This window comes from Brachyistius frenatus, unplaced genomic scaffold (assembly GCF_029030835.1).
Source record: "Brachyistius frenatus isolate BFR_SWC_R1_liver_20210118 unplaced genomic scaffold, ASM2903083v1 Contig_196, whole genome shotgun sequence".
Classification (NCBI taxonomy): Eukaryota; Metazoa; Chordata; class Actinopteri; family Embiotocidae; genus Brachyistius; species Brachyistius frenatus.
The window spans coordinates 627-15,271 of record NW_027210795.1 but is presented as its reverse complement, the minus strand read 5'-3'; the positions used below and the strand labels follow the sequence as shown (position 1 = coordinate 15,271).

The window sequence follows — 14,645 nt, the reverse complement described above, 5'->3', positions numbered from 1 at the left end:
ACGGAGCTGACAGCTACTTGCCTTCTACTTGCATTATAATGAAACTGGAGAGCACAATTTATCATCTCAAATTGCGGTCTCACGTGGTGCCTTCATGTCTTTTGTGGTCACATCAGGCCTATTAATTATCACACATCAGTGCTTCAACAGAAGGACATTGATCAAAGTGCAAGGAGAAATTACTGGAGACGATATAGAGTCTTGAGTAAATATCCAAAGTTAGGGTGAGGTACAGTATGTTGTGAACTTCTGAAGCCAAAGTCTGGTGGCCTCTGGGTTCCTCCTCTCCTCCCACCAATGAGTCAACTCTGCAGCGAGAGAGTTCGTCTCCTGCGTCTCAGACATCAAGAGCAGGCTTGTGAGTCCGGCGAGGGACGAGGCGAACCTGAGCTCGATGACGCAGGCCTCCTCTTCTCCTCCGTCTCCGTAACCCAATTACCAGCAGGCCTCGAGGAATGGCACCGGCAGGAGTGGCGTGTCAGGGGACGATGCCAGCATCAAAGACAGACAGATGGTCCTGAGGTTTTACCACCTCAAACCAATTTCCCGCAGATATTATTACATGATTAGCTGGTGCAGTGTCCCAGATATGAGGTCGAGATGAAGATGAATTGATCGAGAAAGTGAAAAAGATTCAAGCCGAAGTTCAATTCAATTCCGCCTCTCGCACACAGACGTCAACAGTAAGTAAGAGAAGCTTCCATGAGCCACCGAGCTTTCTGTAGTGGCAGCGCAGCAATTATGTCCAGTCTGAGGCCCTCGTAGGTGCTTTAAACAGTGAGTATCCTCAGAATAGCACAGTGTTATCTGCTTCTCACCCAACACCGTCGTCCCCCTTTAGATTTCCACTTTCACATTTTAGCAGAGTTAACAGGGAACGTGCTATAACTCGGAGGCGAGACTTGGATTTTTCTTGTGATCATTTTCTTTCCTCTTGGAAAGAACTTTTAAACTGACAATCGGGGAGACAGCAGCAGATGCTTTCTGTCTGCTGCAGTCTGCCAGCTTTCTTCACACCACTTTGTCACATCCCACCTCACGCTCTCCTCTTCATCACTCCGCATGCAAATAGCTTCCCGTTGCTTTTTATTCTTCATTACAGACCAGCGGCTGCACAGATACCGAACCTTTTTCGAGTCCAAACCTTTACGGAGTCCCGCGGGTGCTCAAAATGCAGATAGTGTGAGAGCTGTTTGCATTGAAAGTTGCATATAATTTACCTCCATCTCTAATGTAAATCCTGCAAAGGGGTGAACTGCAGGTAATGTGATTCTCTCCCACAGCAACAAATGACCTTTTGTGTCTTAGAAGCAGTAGCTGTGGCTCAGTTTTTTTTTTCTTTTTACACATTGAGTTGTGGACTCACACACAGCAGAGTAAAAATTAACCTATGAAAGCAGCCAGTCGAATGTGTGGCTACTGATGCCCTTCATTTCAGACAGTGTCTCTTTTAAAAGTAGCCTCTGTATCTGAGCAGGGCACTTTGTTTTAGAGTGGACTATCTGTTCAGAGGAGCAGTGGACTCCTGTTTTCCCTGCACTCAAGCCCTTAGCAACCTGTGGAGTATCTATCAACAGACATTTACAAGAGGGGAGAGGATCTTTTTCTGTCCTCCTTCAGTCTCATCAACAGAAAGGTGACCTGATGAGTCACTGTGGTTTGTGGGCAGGCTTATACTCTCCTGAGTGTAGCCTGTCTTACCCGAGCTGTTTCCTGTTTGCATTTTGCTCACAAAAATTTTGCCAATCCCATTAAGCTTTGATTTTCAAGTATCTCGTTTGATATTGAGGAGTATAAAAGGGGGCTTGATAATTCCCCTAAAAAAAAAAAAAGAAGAAAAAAGCATTGACAACAAGATTATTCCTCCCGTCCAAAGAGCTCGATCTGTTATTGTAATTTAGTCAGGCTGGCAAGCTGCCCAATGCCAGAGCCAAGCTTGACAAACTTTTAATTGCTTGGCTCCTCTTGCCACTAGTGTTGCCATGGAGATGGAGAATCTAAGCTGACACACACACACAAACACTGACCCATCCCAACTCTGAAAACTCCACATCGCACCCACATCAGTCACCATAAGGGATCCTCAACTGGCCCAAACAAGTGACAAACATCCTCATCAACACTCTCTGTCCCAGCATATGGTCCGATTGGACCAAAGTGAAGCGTACAATCACAGACGGACACTTCTGGATCCGAGCATGCTTCCCTGAGGAGCATCCAGCTGGGTGGGCAATCAAGCTGCGGCTAATTGGACTCTTCATACCGTCCTGTACCTCGGGGCCTCTTTGTCAGGACAGGTCCTCTATTGTGTTGTGGGCCACTCAAGCTAAAGATGGTATGATATTCAATTACACATGAATGCACATGCCAACACCTGACTGGACTGAAGGAGATTTTGACCTAATTGCAGAAGCTTGTTCACAGGAATGGATGTAAACAGTGAACGTTCTCAAACTCTACAATCAATTGTTTACATGTTTACTGACAGGATCACAGATTGCTCCCTAATGCTCTTAATAAGCCACCTCATCATTGGTAAATCCTCAGGAGGTCATTCAACCAAGCAATACAAAGATGTTCTCGAGCGCACGTTTAACCTTCAGCAGGCTTTTCTCAAAATGACGTAACCAAGAGAGCTCAGATTTGAGCGTATGGGATTCCTTCTCCCCATGTTCATTAACTTTAGTGCATTTCTAATCCAGTGCTACCAATGATTGCAGGGATTACATATGAACGGTATTGGCAGAAAGGAAAATGGCTTTACTGGTGTGTAAAAGGTGTCTTTTCTTTTCAGCTACAGGACCTGATGGGGAAAACAATTGTTTATTGCAGAAAAGAAAAGGCTTTCCCTGCAGGGCACTCCTGCAGAGATAGCAATTTAGAGAAGAAATGGATCATTGAATAAGTCTCGTTCAGGACTTGGTTGATGCCTCAGTGAAATGCAATATTCAACGTGGCAGGTTATTTGGTGTTTTTGATAATGAGCAGAACTGCTGGGAGCTTTGAGGCAACCATTTATGGCTTTGTGCATGTGTTCATAACCACATGACTGTGCATGGGTATGTGTCAGCATGTGTGCGAATGTGATTAATTCACATCTCTGAAGCAGTCCAAGTTTCCAACCATCACACTGGGTTGTCAGGGCTTTTCCAGTCCGTGTGTTGCTCCTTGTGCGGCTGTCACTGACTCTCCCCAGTGTGTCAGATCCAGCAGAGAAGCTCTCACAGCTCCCTAATCATGACTTGGCATGCTAAGAGAGTTGGATGGTGATGGTAGTGGGGAGGAGAGAGAAGAGGAGAGGGGGGGGGGCCTTTATTCTCACCTCATTCCCCAGGGCACCACACACCAGCTGGAGCTCACTTCATTATGCACCCAGTATGGCGCAGAGGTCAAAGTAGCACTCAGTGTGACAGGTTGTGTACTTTAGAGAAGTTACTGCACAGTACGTTGTCCAAGCTGAGATCAGGACAGAATTTATGCACTCAATATATGTGCAATAATTTCGCAGCCTTTATATTTTAAAATTGTGTTTTTACTTAAGTTACATGAGATGAACTGAACACTTATGAAGATCATTGTTCGGTGCAAAAAAAATAATAAAACACTTAATTGATGTAAAACAGGACAAATCACAGTGAATTCAGTTGCAGTTGCAACTTTCTCTGACAGCAACACATTTTTGTATTTATTTTCAATATCTTCTTTGTAGAGAAATACATGTAACTTTAAAAAAAAAACAATTAAATATAAAAAAAAAACGTGCCAGTTTCTTATCCCTAACATACATTTGCAAAAAGACAAACGATTTTAAATGAATAACTTTAAAGTAACAAAAGTTAGACCTGAGAAGAAGATTACATAAAACCAAGAGGAAGACTAAAGGCCATATTACTATTCTAGTGGTGTCCCACTAGCCCACAAGTGTCTGGAAACGTAGGCACTGCAAAAAGCAGTGCTTATGACAACACAGTCGGGGTGAGAGCATTGTGAAGACTACTGCTTTGTCATTCAGTAGTGGGTCAGTGCAGCCGCCGCCGTCCACTGTGAAGGAACACTGGACAGTGCACCAACGCCCTGCAGCACACAGCAATACAAACACAAGAAGAAAATGTGCAGTTTAGTTGTTCTTTGAGGCAAAGAATGAAACATATAAAACTACATAAACTAGGGCAGATCGAGCCAGCTCTTCTCGTCGAGGCTAATTGACACAGCAAGTGACTCAAGGCAAATTGGAAGGGAAAGCAAAAACAACTGGCTGTAGAGGAAAGGCAAAGCAGCAGCTTCAAAACAAAAACTCTGTTAGCATAACAAGCCAGAAACATAATAATACAAATGCATGAAGGAAAGGGTTTTAGGAAACAGTCCAGAAAATCTCACCATCAGCCAAACATCTCCGAGAGGCTGCTGGTGGACACGTCTTTTGGCCACTATGGTAATCCCAGCTGCTTCCCCATTATGACAAAACATACATATCATTTTGCCGCAATTATGAGTCATGATGTTGTAAACGTTTTGTGTACTTATAGATGTATGTATTCATCATAAACTGAGAGGATGCTTTGTTGGTTAGTGTAGAGACACAAGTGGCCTCAACCTGAGATAAATGAGGGAATAAGGGAGACGTTACAGTGACCTCCATCATGTCTGGTGTCAGACATCAAAGAAATAAGATTAGACAAATTGCAGTATTTTTCTGGAACCCTTTTGATAAGATTAAAGTACAAATTTCGTTCATCTAAGAATATACAACATACGATATCTGTGCAAAGTTCAGGCAATGAGTGATCCAGGTTTTCCAAGATTTATTCATGTTTGTTTTTACTTTTGAGGGCTGCAGCACAGAAAAGTGCTAGAAAAGTATAGATTATTACAATAACTGCAAAAAAAGATAAAAACAGGTTTTTCTGTCATAAGGATGAACTAGCATGGCTTCTGAGTACATTTAAAACACAAATGAATCCTGGGACGCTCCAAACGAGAGACATACAGTATACTGTATTCACGCAGCTGTAAAAGCCCGACGGCTGCTCCACGTTTTTTAAGGAATGACTCAGCAAACTTGAAAACTTTTCAAAGCTTCATCCACACTTCATCTTCACCTGGCTTTCACCGACATGTCCTAATCATCTCCAGGCCAAAAACCTTTTTCTTTTTCGCCTGTCACCTGGACAGCCGTTGTTCTCCTTACAGCCTCAAATGTCTTTCAACAGTGACAAGTGTGCCCGAGTCGGCTGACGACCGCTGAATCATTAATGACACTATTACTGCCTGATCCATCTTTTAACAGCAGCGGCATCATTCCTGAAGACGGGGCCAGTTTTTAATAGCTTCCTCTCTGGCCAATTTTGGAAAAATGGGCACAGACTTTCAATTAGTAGAGGAAGCGAATGTCTCTCCTTTTTACTCAGCCTGCCTACAAGAGTTCAACATGTCGCATTTTCTTGATGGTTATTTATGTCACTGATGTTCCCATTTAGACAGTTGAATTTCACTTCATTAAGTTCCAATTACAGAACCACGTTCCAGGAAGAGATATCTTGTTTTAGGCATTAGAGCGAACAGGCCTCTTCTGTTACTGATGTGGAGTTCATGTGTTTTCGGCCGGTGGCCTCGTTGTTGGTGTTGTAGTCGGCTACTTCACTTCACATTCGTACAGACTGCTGGTGCTGCTCAGGATAAGGTGGGCAGATGACAACATGCACAAACACAAAGCCATGCAGTGGGATAAATCTGCACATACATGTGCCGCAAATGCAAACTACAGTTCAGCGGCAAGATACACGAGGTAGAGTTCTCCTGACAATCATTTCTAGAGCCTGGTGGCGAGGAGTGCTGTTATCGCCTGCAAGCAGCCATGTTCGGCTCTCAAAAACCCTCCACACCAAGCTGCAGCACCATTAGCTTGTACATCCAGGAGATAAGATGTGCACTTTCTGTAGCTGTGCCAAGTACTTCTCGTTGGCTGTCATCCTATGGGGAGATAATGAGTTCTTCTTTCTATGCTGCAATGCTCAGCCCAAGGTCCATTATTACATGAGAACAAAAGGACTTAATCCTCTCCGTGTTGTTGTGTCTCAGGGGATTGGAGGAGTCCTTCAGAGTTGGATCGAGCAGTGCTGATGTCAAAGCTTTGTTTTATTTTTTTCTTGTTTTGCGTGGAAGGTTTGTCTTCAAAGGAAAGATTGTGATGTTTCACAGTGTAAATCTGTCCTGCCCCTGATTGTGCTCATGTAAAACTGTTTAGGCTCACATGTAGGCGAAAGCAGGCTCTGTCTATAACACAGGGGGCAGATGCAGCTCTCTCTACCCCCTCCCACCCCCCACTCCCTCTCCAGTGAGAGATTTATCAAGAGTTGAAGCAGTAATTCTCCATAAAGGATGTTCAATAATTCACGTCAAGAAACTCTCCCAAGTTTACGGTGTGAGATTGGTAATAGTCTTGCCACGCAATTGTCTTCCTCTCTGTGCTCTGCGTTATGTGTTGTTAAATTTACATCTCTGTGTTTTTGTCATAGATTTATGGGGCATGTTTATGAACCTTTCACTTAAAGCTTTGCCGTCGAGGATAACCACCTTGGATTGTAATGGTATTTAAGTAAATGCACTGTAGCATGCTACAGGCTACGCTTGTGTTTCTCTCCTTGCTCTCCTATATTCTCTTCTCTCTCACATTTTTGGTGGATAATCTCATTTAGGATTCACAATCCTGTAAGATTAAATATTAAGAAGTGCAGTGGGCTAATGACACATCTGATAAAAGTGATTTAGGCATAGAGTCATCTCAGCTACCAGGTAAAATACACATCATACATGGAAACCTGAGTATACTGCAGATTGCATGGCCAAAATATTGGTCACATTGTGCACTTTTGAAACGTGTTTTGGAACAATCCATGGCAATAATTGTCGCACCAATTTTCTCAAAACCATAAACATCAACCCAGCACAAGTCAGTAGCATTTATTGTCTGATGCATCCATCCAACATTGGTTGAGATGTTTCAGTTTCCAGACAAAGAGACGTTGCATTCAGAGAAACACGCACGGGCCAAAGAAAAAACATACACATGAACAGGTACAATCTCTCTAGCGAGGAACTTTATTCCGCATTTTTGAGCCACAATGAAAGGAGTTCACTCACAGATCTGCTATGTTAAATGATGAATGAAGTGGAGGAAGCAGGAAAGAGAGCAGAGGGGAAAACAGGGTCCAGAAGTGTGCAGGAACGGCATGAACCAGAGCACATGCGTGATTCTGTGTGCCTGTGATCGTGACGTGTTGCGGGATGAGGAGGGAGCACGCCGTTTCCAACGGGTGTCCTTGAAATTCAGAGTGTCGAGTCAATGAGTTGAACGCTCCTAATCAGCTTTGTCATACAGTTGCAGTGCGATTGTGTATAGGCGCGTGGGTGTGTACGTGTGTGAGCATTTCAGTGTGCTTACTTACTAGACAGATGCTTCGGGATCCATAAAGAATTTAATAGCCAGAGCTACAACCTCAGCGGCTGCAGTTCTGCACCGGTTGGCTGCTGATAACTCAGCTAAGTGTGCAGAATCAGAATCAACAGGGAGCTGACTGCTCGATACCCGACCCGACCACTGCTGCTCAGAAACCATGCACTCAAGGACCTCAAGGACAAACATTGATTTTTAAAAAAGAAATACAATTTTTACGAGTTAATGGATTTATGTCCATCTGTGTGTTTTTACCTGCGTGTCCATGTTCTGGAGGGACTGGACGTTTGCTTGTCTACCTCTTCTGTGTGTTTGGGGGCTGTGTCAGGCCAGGCCTAATTTTAGGCACCTAATGTGTGATGTGTTTGGTGCTGGAGCTCTGTCCGAGGTGTGATGTTTATCTCGGCCTCTGGCAATAGCTGTGACAGCCTTTTTCCAGTTGGTCAAATCTTCTGACCGGAGCACTTGTTATAGCAAAATGAATCACGGCAATCTGCAGCTAAATTAACAAGAAAATATGTGTAAGTGTTTCAGTAAACAAGTAAACCTTTTTCACCCAAAGCCATTCTGGCTTTAAGGTTTGAGCTTTAGAGAGTGGAACCTCCCACATGATGTCACTTTACATGACTATCAAAACCAGAAATGTTTCAACCCATAAATTCAACCAATTCAACTAATAATCCGACGCTACTTCGTGACATCATCAAACTGCATCTTTTGTTATTGTTTTGATTGTTTTGAGACTCCGAGCACCAGAAATTGCATATTGTGCATTTAAAGCTCGAATATGTAGAATTTCTTGTTTTGGTTATGACTTGGTGGAGTTAAACAACTTAAAAAAAATGAATGTTAATGTTACTCCATGACTGCTGGATGTGAAAATCAGCTTCATCCTGTGTTCACGGGTTCTTATGCTGCCCCCAAATACCAAAATGGAGCGTTAACTTAATTGTACCTCTACTTTAACGGTGTCATTGCATTAAAGAAAAAAAAAAAAAGAAAGCTGCTGTCTTACTCTGACTATTTCAAAGGCTGTTCTAGGAAATCTGATATCTGACTTCTGTCTTGCCTCTCCATAGATTGAAGACATAGTTACACGAATACAGGATGAGAAAGCAGGAGGTGTTGCCATCCGGACCGTCAAAAGCTTCCTCTCCAAGATCCCAAGTGTGGTATCAGGTTAGTATTTGTGTGCATGCATAATTTCTGTATATGACTTTGAGTGAAGGCATATTGACATTTCCATATGCTGCAGCTCCTTCTGTGTTTCTTCCTCAAAACGTGCTGGTAACTGTGTGTGCGTCCTGTTGTTATACCCACCGAGGAGACTTAGGGAAAACATACGACTTCGAATCAGTAAAGCAAGTATGACCTTTTGGGCTCATTTAAATTGCTGCTGCTACGGTTGGAGGCAGATGATGTCTTTGCCGATAAGACCTCGGCCGTTGAGGAAACCGCCTGTGGTGTGACGCTGCCCTTGTCACCACCGCAGAAAAGCTGCTTTTCCTCCCTCTCTTCTCTATCTCCGTTCCTCTGCATGTATACGCACTGTACTACTCTTTGTATTTGTGCTCGTGTATGAGGTGAGTCACCGGTGTTGGACGAGGGGGTTGCTCCCTCTCTCCTTCAGCCTGTTTCTGAGTCACTCCTTCACATGGCTCCTGCGGGCCCCCGTGGCCTCACGATCTCTCTCGGCAGCCTCTGCCAAGCACAAAGATGCGGGGCCAAATGTTGTGCTGTCCAGGAGCAGAGAGAGAAAAGCCTGCAAACCTGTTAACATTATGTTCTATTTATTCCACTGCTCGGCTTTGAACAGGGGCAAATCACAAGGACTTCTCCGGAGATTATTTTCTGTTTGTAAATTTGCTGCTTTTGTGGAAAACTATAGCAGATTGTGACGCCATTTCCAACCCAGTGTCCTTCTCTGAATAACAGGGGCTGACATTGTCCAGTGGCTGATGAAAAACCTTTCCATTGAGGATCCAGGTAAGCCTGCTGAGAAATCTGTCAGAGCACGTTAAGCACAACAGCATTCACAAATTGAAGAGGAAGGCAATTTGAAACGTGCGCCTTGTCTCATGTCACCAGCTGAAGCCATCCACCTCGGGAGTTTAATCGCTGCTCACGGCTACATCTTCCCCATCTCTGACCACGTTCTGACTCTGAAAGACGACGGGACCCTTTATCGCTTTCAGGTACAGAAAGAGACGCCTCGGGACTGTGACAGATGTGTTGGGAGGTCTGTGAATACAGAATAATGAGATGATGGTAGTTTATCGGAGGGATGTGTTTATTGCGTGAAGCTAATGAGAGCAATCCCTCCTAAGCCTATTACTCATCCCACCAAGGTCGATAGTGTGAATCCCTGCTGGACGCTGCAGAGGGGAGTTGGGCTGCAGAGGAAGGCCTACGGGTCGGCCGGGCAGCTTATCACGGGGGTGTTTTTTGTTTTTTCTTCGCCCTGTCCTCTCTAGCATGAACTTTGACAAGTCCCTCCGATGGCTACGGGCTCCACGATGACTGATTTCTGTGACGGGGCCATTAGCATCTTAATCCGGCAGCCAGCTACAGTAGGCGAGCTCCAATACGGGAAGCGCTGAGCTGGCTGCAAGCTGGCTCTGCACTTTTTACCGTCACCGGCCTTCCTCTGCTCCTCCTCCTCCTCCTCCTCAGTCCACTTCTGAATACATTTACCTTCACCTCGATTGCTCAAGATTAAAAGCCATTATTGCGCCTGTGCAGGGAAGGGCAGCGTGTGTCACACTTGCTCATTCAGCGGTGCTAAAAATATTCCCTCTGATGTTGCTGTGATGCAACAGGCACACGTCATCAGAGTCCGCAGAGCATTTGAAATGAATTGGCCAGTCTGCATAGCGGTGCAACGAGAAATAGTGACAGGGGAATTTTTGATGGCTCGTCTAAAAATAGACACTATACGAGCAGAAGACCCAGATTTAATGTCTTCTGCTGTTTGTCACACGCATTCACAGTTTTGTGCCGCTCAACCTGATCCTCTCTGAGTTAAAGTGACGGGGCTGAATGAGAACACGTTAACCTTTTCTGTTCCTGACGTTCAAACAAGCACGTTCATCAGCGTCAGCCCGTCGCTCTCAGGCTGGTTACCTTCATGAGAAATAGCACAAATGAAAAATGTGGTTGATAAATTCTAATTCTACCCGTTATTAAGAATGCATGATAGATGTGAGTGATTCATTATTAATGGTCTAGGGAATGAACCTTGAATGCATAATATCGGCTGCAATAGACAATTAAATATGGATAGAGAGAATATAGCTACCATTGCTCCCCAGATAGTTATGTGAAGCACATGGACGTCAAAGATAATCATCAAACAAAGAGTCCCCTTTTGTCTCTTCATGGAAGACAAGTGCAGAGGCGGCGTGGGTGGTGGAAGGAATCAGATTCCAACTCAAGAGCACAAAATATGAAAAATGTGATACTGATTATTATGATGAAATAAACAAAGTCTGTTTGTGTTTCTTTCCCGTCTGTTTTCATCAGTCTCCATATTTCTGGCCTTCAAACTGTTGGGAACCCGAGAACACAGACTATGGTGAGTCACACACTGTCTGTCAATTTTTTGCCTCTTTCTCCGAACCAGTAAGAAATCCCCAAAGCCTTCAGCTGTTTATCTCTCTCTCTCCAGAAGTGAAACACAGCTCACACTGTAGATCTGTTGTTGACAGTCTCTGAGTATTGATCCACGGGGCCATTCCCTGTAACGTATCTGGCCCTGAGGAACACCCGCGGGAGGGAATCCAGCGGGATAAGATTAGCCTAACAAAATAAAGGGACAGTCGCTGATTCGACGACAGCTGCGGCTCTCTGTGTGGCATTTACTCAAGACTTGTTATTTCCAAAGACAACACATCGCCTGCCTGCTCCAGGAAGACATTCATTAGTGTTCGTTCACACAGCTGAGATAAAAAAATTTTTTTTAAAAAGAGTGCTGTTCATTGATAATATTCCTGTTTTTGTTTTATAGTTACAAAGTAAACAACCTGTCTGACAAATGGTATCGCCTCCTTCGCGTCTCACTGTTTTCTCTTTCCTCCTCCAGCCATTTACCTGTGCAAGCGCACCATGCAGAATAAAGCCAGGCTGGAGCTCGCTGACTATGAGGCTGTAAGTAAATTGTTATGTTGGTTTTGTGAATGTCAGGAAGCTCTTAGGTCAATGCTGTCATTGTGCATGGACCGCAACATGATGACACTCTGAATTTCCTGTTTGTTTCTGATTTTGCTGAAAAAAGAAGAAGAAAGAAGCTAAAGCAGTGTCTTCCGGGACCCTCAAATGCCAAAATCCATTCATCCGACGAAAAAAAGGCCTTTTCAAATTGTCGAAGGCAATTTTTCCTTAGGAACACAATGCAGTCATTTACTGGCTCCAAAGTGTAAACAAAAACACGTATAGGTCTACTTGGCATCAACAGATCCATATAGTCAGAGAAGGGCGTTACTGCAGTGCCGATTAGTTGTTGTTACACAATAGAAATCCGCTGCACTTTAATATTGTAAATGACTCTGCAACTATTGTCCAGCAGACTTGCTTCCTCTCCGATTCAGGTCACTTGATGCCTCTAGGCCTCATTGCTCTCACTGCTAACATGCCTGCTAGTTGGACTTTTTTTCCCCCCTCTCCTTGTAATCAGGTCATATACTATATCTTTGACAGATCCTTGTTTTGTTTATTAAGGACACATGATTTCAATCACAGCTTTGATATGTGCACACTCTGGAGCTTCTTTCTTTTTTTTAAGAAGAAAATGTATCATGTGATGCTCAAGTGCACCCATTGAACTCATGACTGTGCAATGAGACATTTTTCATTGATTAAAGACAATATTTGAAAATGCAACTTCCTTTTTTTTTTTTTTTTTTAAAGCAAACATTATTTTTGATCATTGTAAAAGTCACAGTTAAACCTGGAGAACATTGGGAACATTTCTAGAATCCATGCTGTTTCTTGCAACAGGAAAATAGTTCAAAGAAAATGTTGACATACTGGGAAATATTGTATGAAAAACATATTACAACCTTTCTCAGCTTAACTAATCACTGCTTAACATATCTTGTTTAACACGTACAAAAAACAAAGGAGGAGTTCAGGAAGTCATTTGAGTAGCTTCATATTTACTGTACAAACGTGACATATAGTGGTGTTCTTATTTAAGTCTTAGCAAAGAAAGCAAATAAGTGTATTTTGTAAAGTTATACCATATACATATACAAAAACAATATACCTGTGAAACTCAGAACACTACTGAGACAGTTCTTACTGCCCGTCATCCATGTAAATGGCTAAACCGTCTGAAGGCCTTGGATTCAAACATTTTTTTTTAAATGTCTTGAATTCTTCTCTAACACTGCGCCTGATTGGCTCCTCCAGGAGAACCTCGCCCGGCTGCAGAGGGCTTTCGCCAGGAAGTGGGAATTTATCTTCATGCAAGCTGAGGCTCAAGTCAAGTGAGTACACGTGCACACATCACAGATCACACGTCACCTCACGGCATCGGTGTCATGCTGGCGTGATGGGCTAGATACTCGGTGAAATCAGATTTATGCATTTATTCTTGTAAATGCTAACCTTTGGCTGCATGCATGATGTTGGTGTTATTTCCCAAAGGAAGAGAACATGTATTCATGTGCAGTGTCTGTTGGGCACCAGGCCGATGCTTTTCTTATTAACAATGCTGTTTTCATGCTGTGCTTTGACTCAAGGGTTTACATGCATTAAATACAGCTGGTATTTCCCTCTGGAATTAAACACACACTTCTCCTCGACTTCTAATTTCTTTGTGAGACTGCCATCTGTTGGCTGACACGTGGAAGCACAGCAGTCGTCCTTCTTTCATTCAGTCAGGAAACAACCGTCCTTTCCAAATCAAAAAAATCAAAGTCATGTCATCTTTCAGAGGCTGCTGGTTTGTACCAGCGGGAGAGATATATAAAGCAATGAGCCTTTAATCTGAGGTGTAACAATACAAAGCAAAGACCTATCAGTATATGTCACTAGTGTAAGAGCTGAGTGCCAAAAGAGGCAACACCATGCATTGATTACTGAAGTAAGCCGAGAGGTCAAGACCTGTGGTTTTGCCATATATGTGTGTGTGTGTGTGTGTGTGTGTGTGTGTGTGTGTGTGTGTGTGTGTGTGTGTGTGTGTGTGTGTGTGTGTGTGTGTGTGTGTGTGTGTGTGTGTGTGTGTGTGTGTGTGTGTGTGTGTGTGTGTGTGTGTGTGTGTGTGTGTGTGTGTGTGTTTATATGAGCTTTATATTTGAGTGGTCTGTTTCCTCTGCTCTCAGGATCGACAGGAAGAAGGACAAGGCAGAGAGGAAGATCCTCGACAGCCAGGAGAGGGCATTCTGGGACGTCCATCGGCCTGTGGTGAGTTTCAAAGTCAGGAAAAAAAAAAAAAAAAAAAAAAAAAAGGAAAGAAAAAACAAAGGGTCAGATGCTGCGAGAATAGATGGAAATTAACAAAACAGAGGGAAAGAAAAGAAGGCCTGTTGTGGGAGACTATTTTGGGGTTAAACCCTGAAAACAGCAGATTCAGCTCCACACGCTGTAGAGCTGAAAGCCCTGTTTTGTTGTTGGGAACAGAATCAGGTTTGGTGCCAGTCACTTTGCATACGAGCCTTTTGTGAGTGTGGCATTGGTGAATAGAGAAAGAGCATCATATTGTGCGAGCAGGACAGGCGCAGACAATACAAGCTGCAGAAAGAGTGTTATCTGACCCAGAAACCCGCTCTGTTGTCTCCTGCTGCCTCCCAGCCGGGCTGTGTCAACACCACGGAGATGGACATCCGCAAGTGCCGAAGAGAGAGGAACCCACACCGGGTAAAAAAGGTGAGGAAAGACAAAACGCTGGTGCGTGTGCACGTTACTTTTCAAAGTCTTTAGTATCAGCTTATCACAACCGTGCCACAGAAAGTGAGAAATCCTGAGGATGCCACCACTACAAATCCACAAATCCACAACTCTGCTTCATGTGGGAATTGTTTTTATTGCTTAGCTATGTTTTCTGTAGAATTCATTATATTGGAGGGGTGAAATATTAACTCTCTGTATTATATTGGAAAAAATATATTTAATGTATATTTGTATTTGGGTTACAAAAATGCAAGTAATATATATTTTTTTAACTATAAGATACTTGCATTTTATAAAATGT

The 14,645-nt window shown here is 43.4% G+C and overlaps 1 protein-coding gene across 1 annotated transcript in view; it reads left to right on the top strand.

The window, feature by feature from the left end:
- The window catches only part of LOC138632822 (regulator of G-protein signaling 6-like), a 28,596-nt gene extending 14,207 nt beyond the window's left edge, over window positions 1-14,389 (top strand). Inside the window, exons 3-10 of the mRNA XM_069718660.1 lie at window positions 8,533-8,632; window positions 9,389-9,439; window positions 9,542-9,648; window positions 10,976-11,027; window positions 11,535-11,599; window positions 12,863-12,939; window positions 13,777-13,858; window positions 14,246-14,389. Of these exons, the coding sequence (XP_069574761.1) occupies window positions 8,533-8,632; window positions 9,389-9,439; window positions 9,542-9,648; window positions 10,976-11,027; window positions 11,535-11,599; window positions 12,863-12,939; window positions 13,777-13,858; window positions 14,246-14,374 (663 nt within the window). The 3' untranslated portion in view covers window positions 14,375-14,389. The remainder of the gene's footprint in view (window positions 1-8,532; window positions 8,633-9,388; window positions 9,440-9,541; window positions 9,649-10,975; window positions 11,028-11,534; window positions 11,600-12,862; window positions 12,940-13,776; window positions 13,859-14,245) is intronic.
- The last annotated feature ends 256 nt before the right edge of the window (window positions 14,390-14,645 follow it).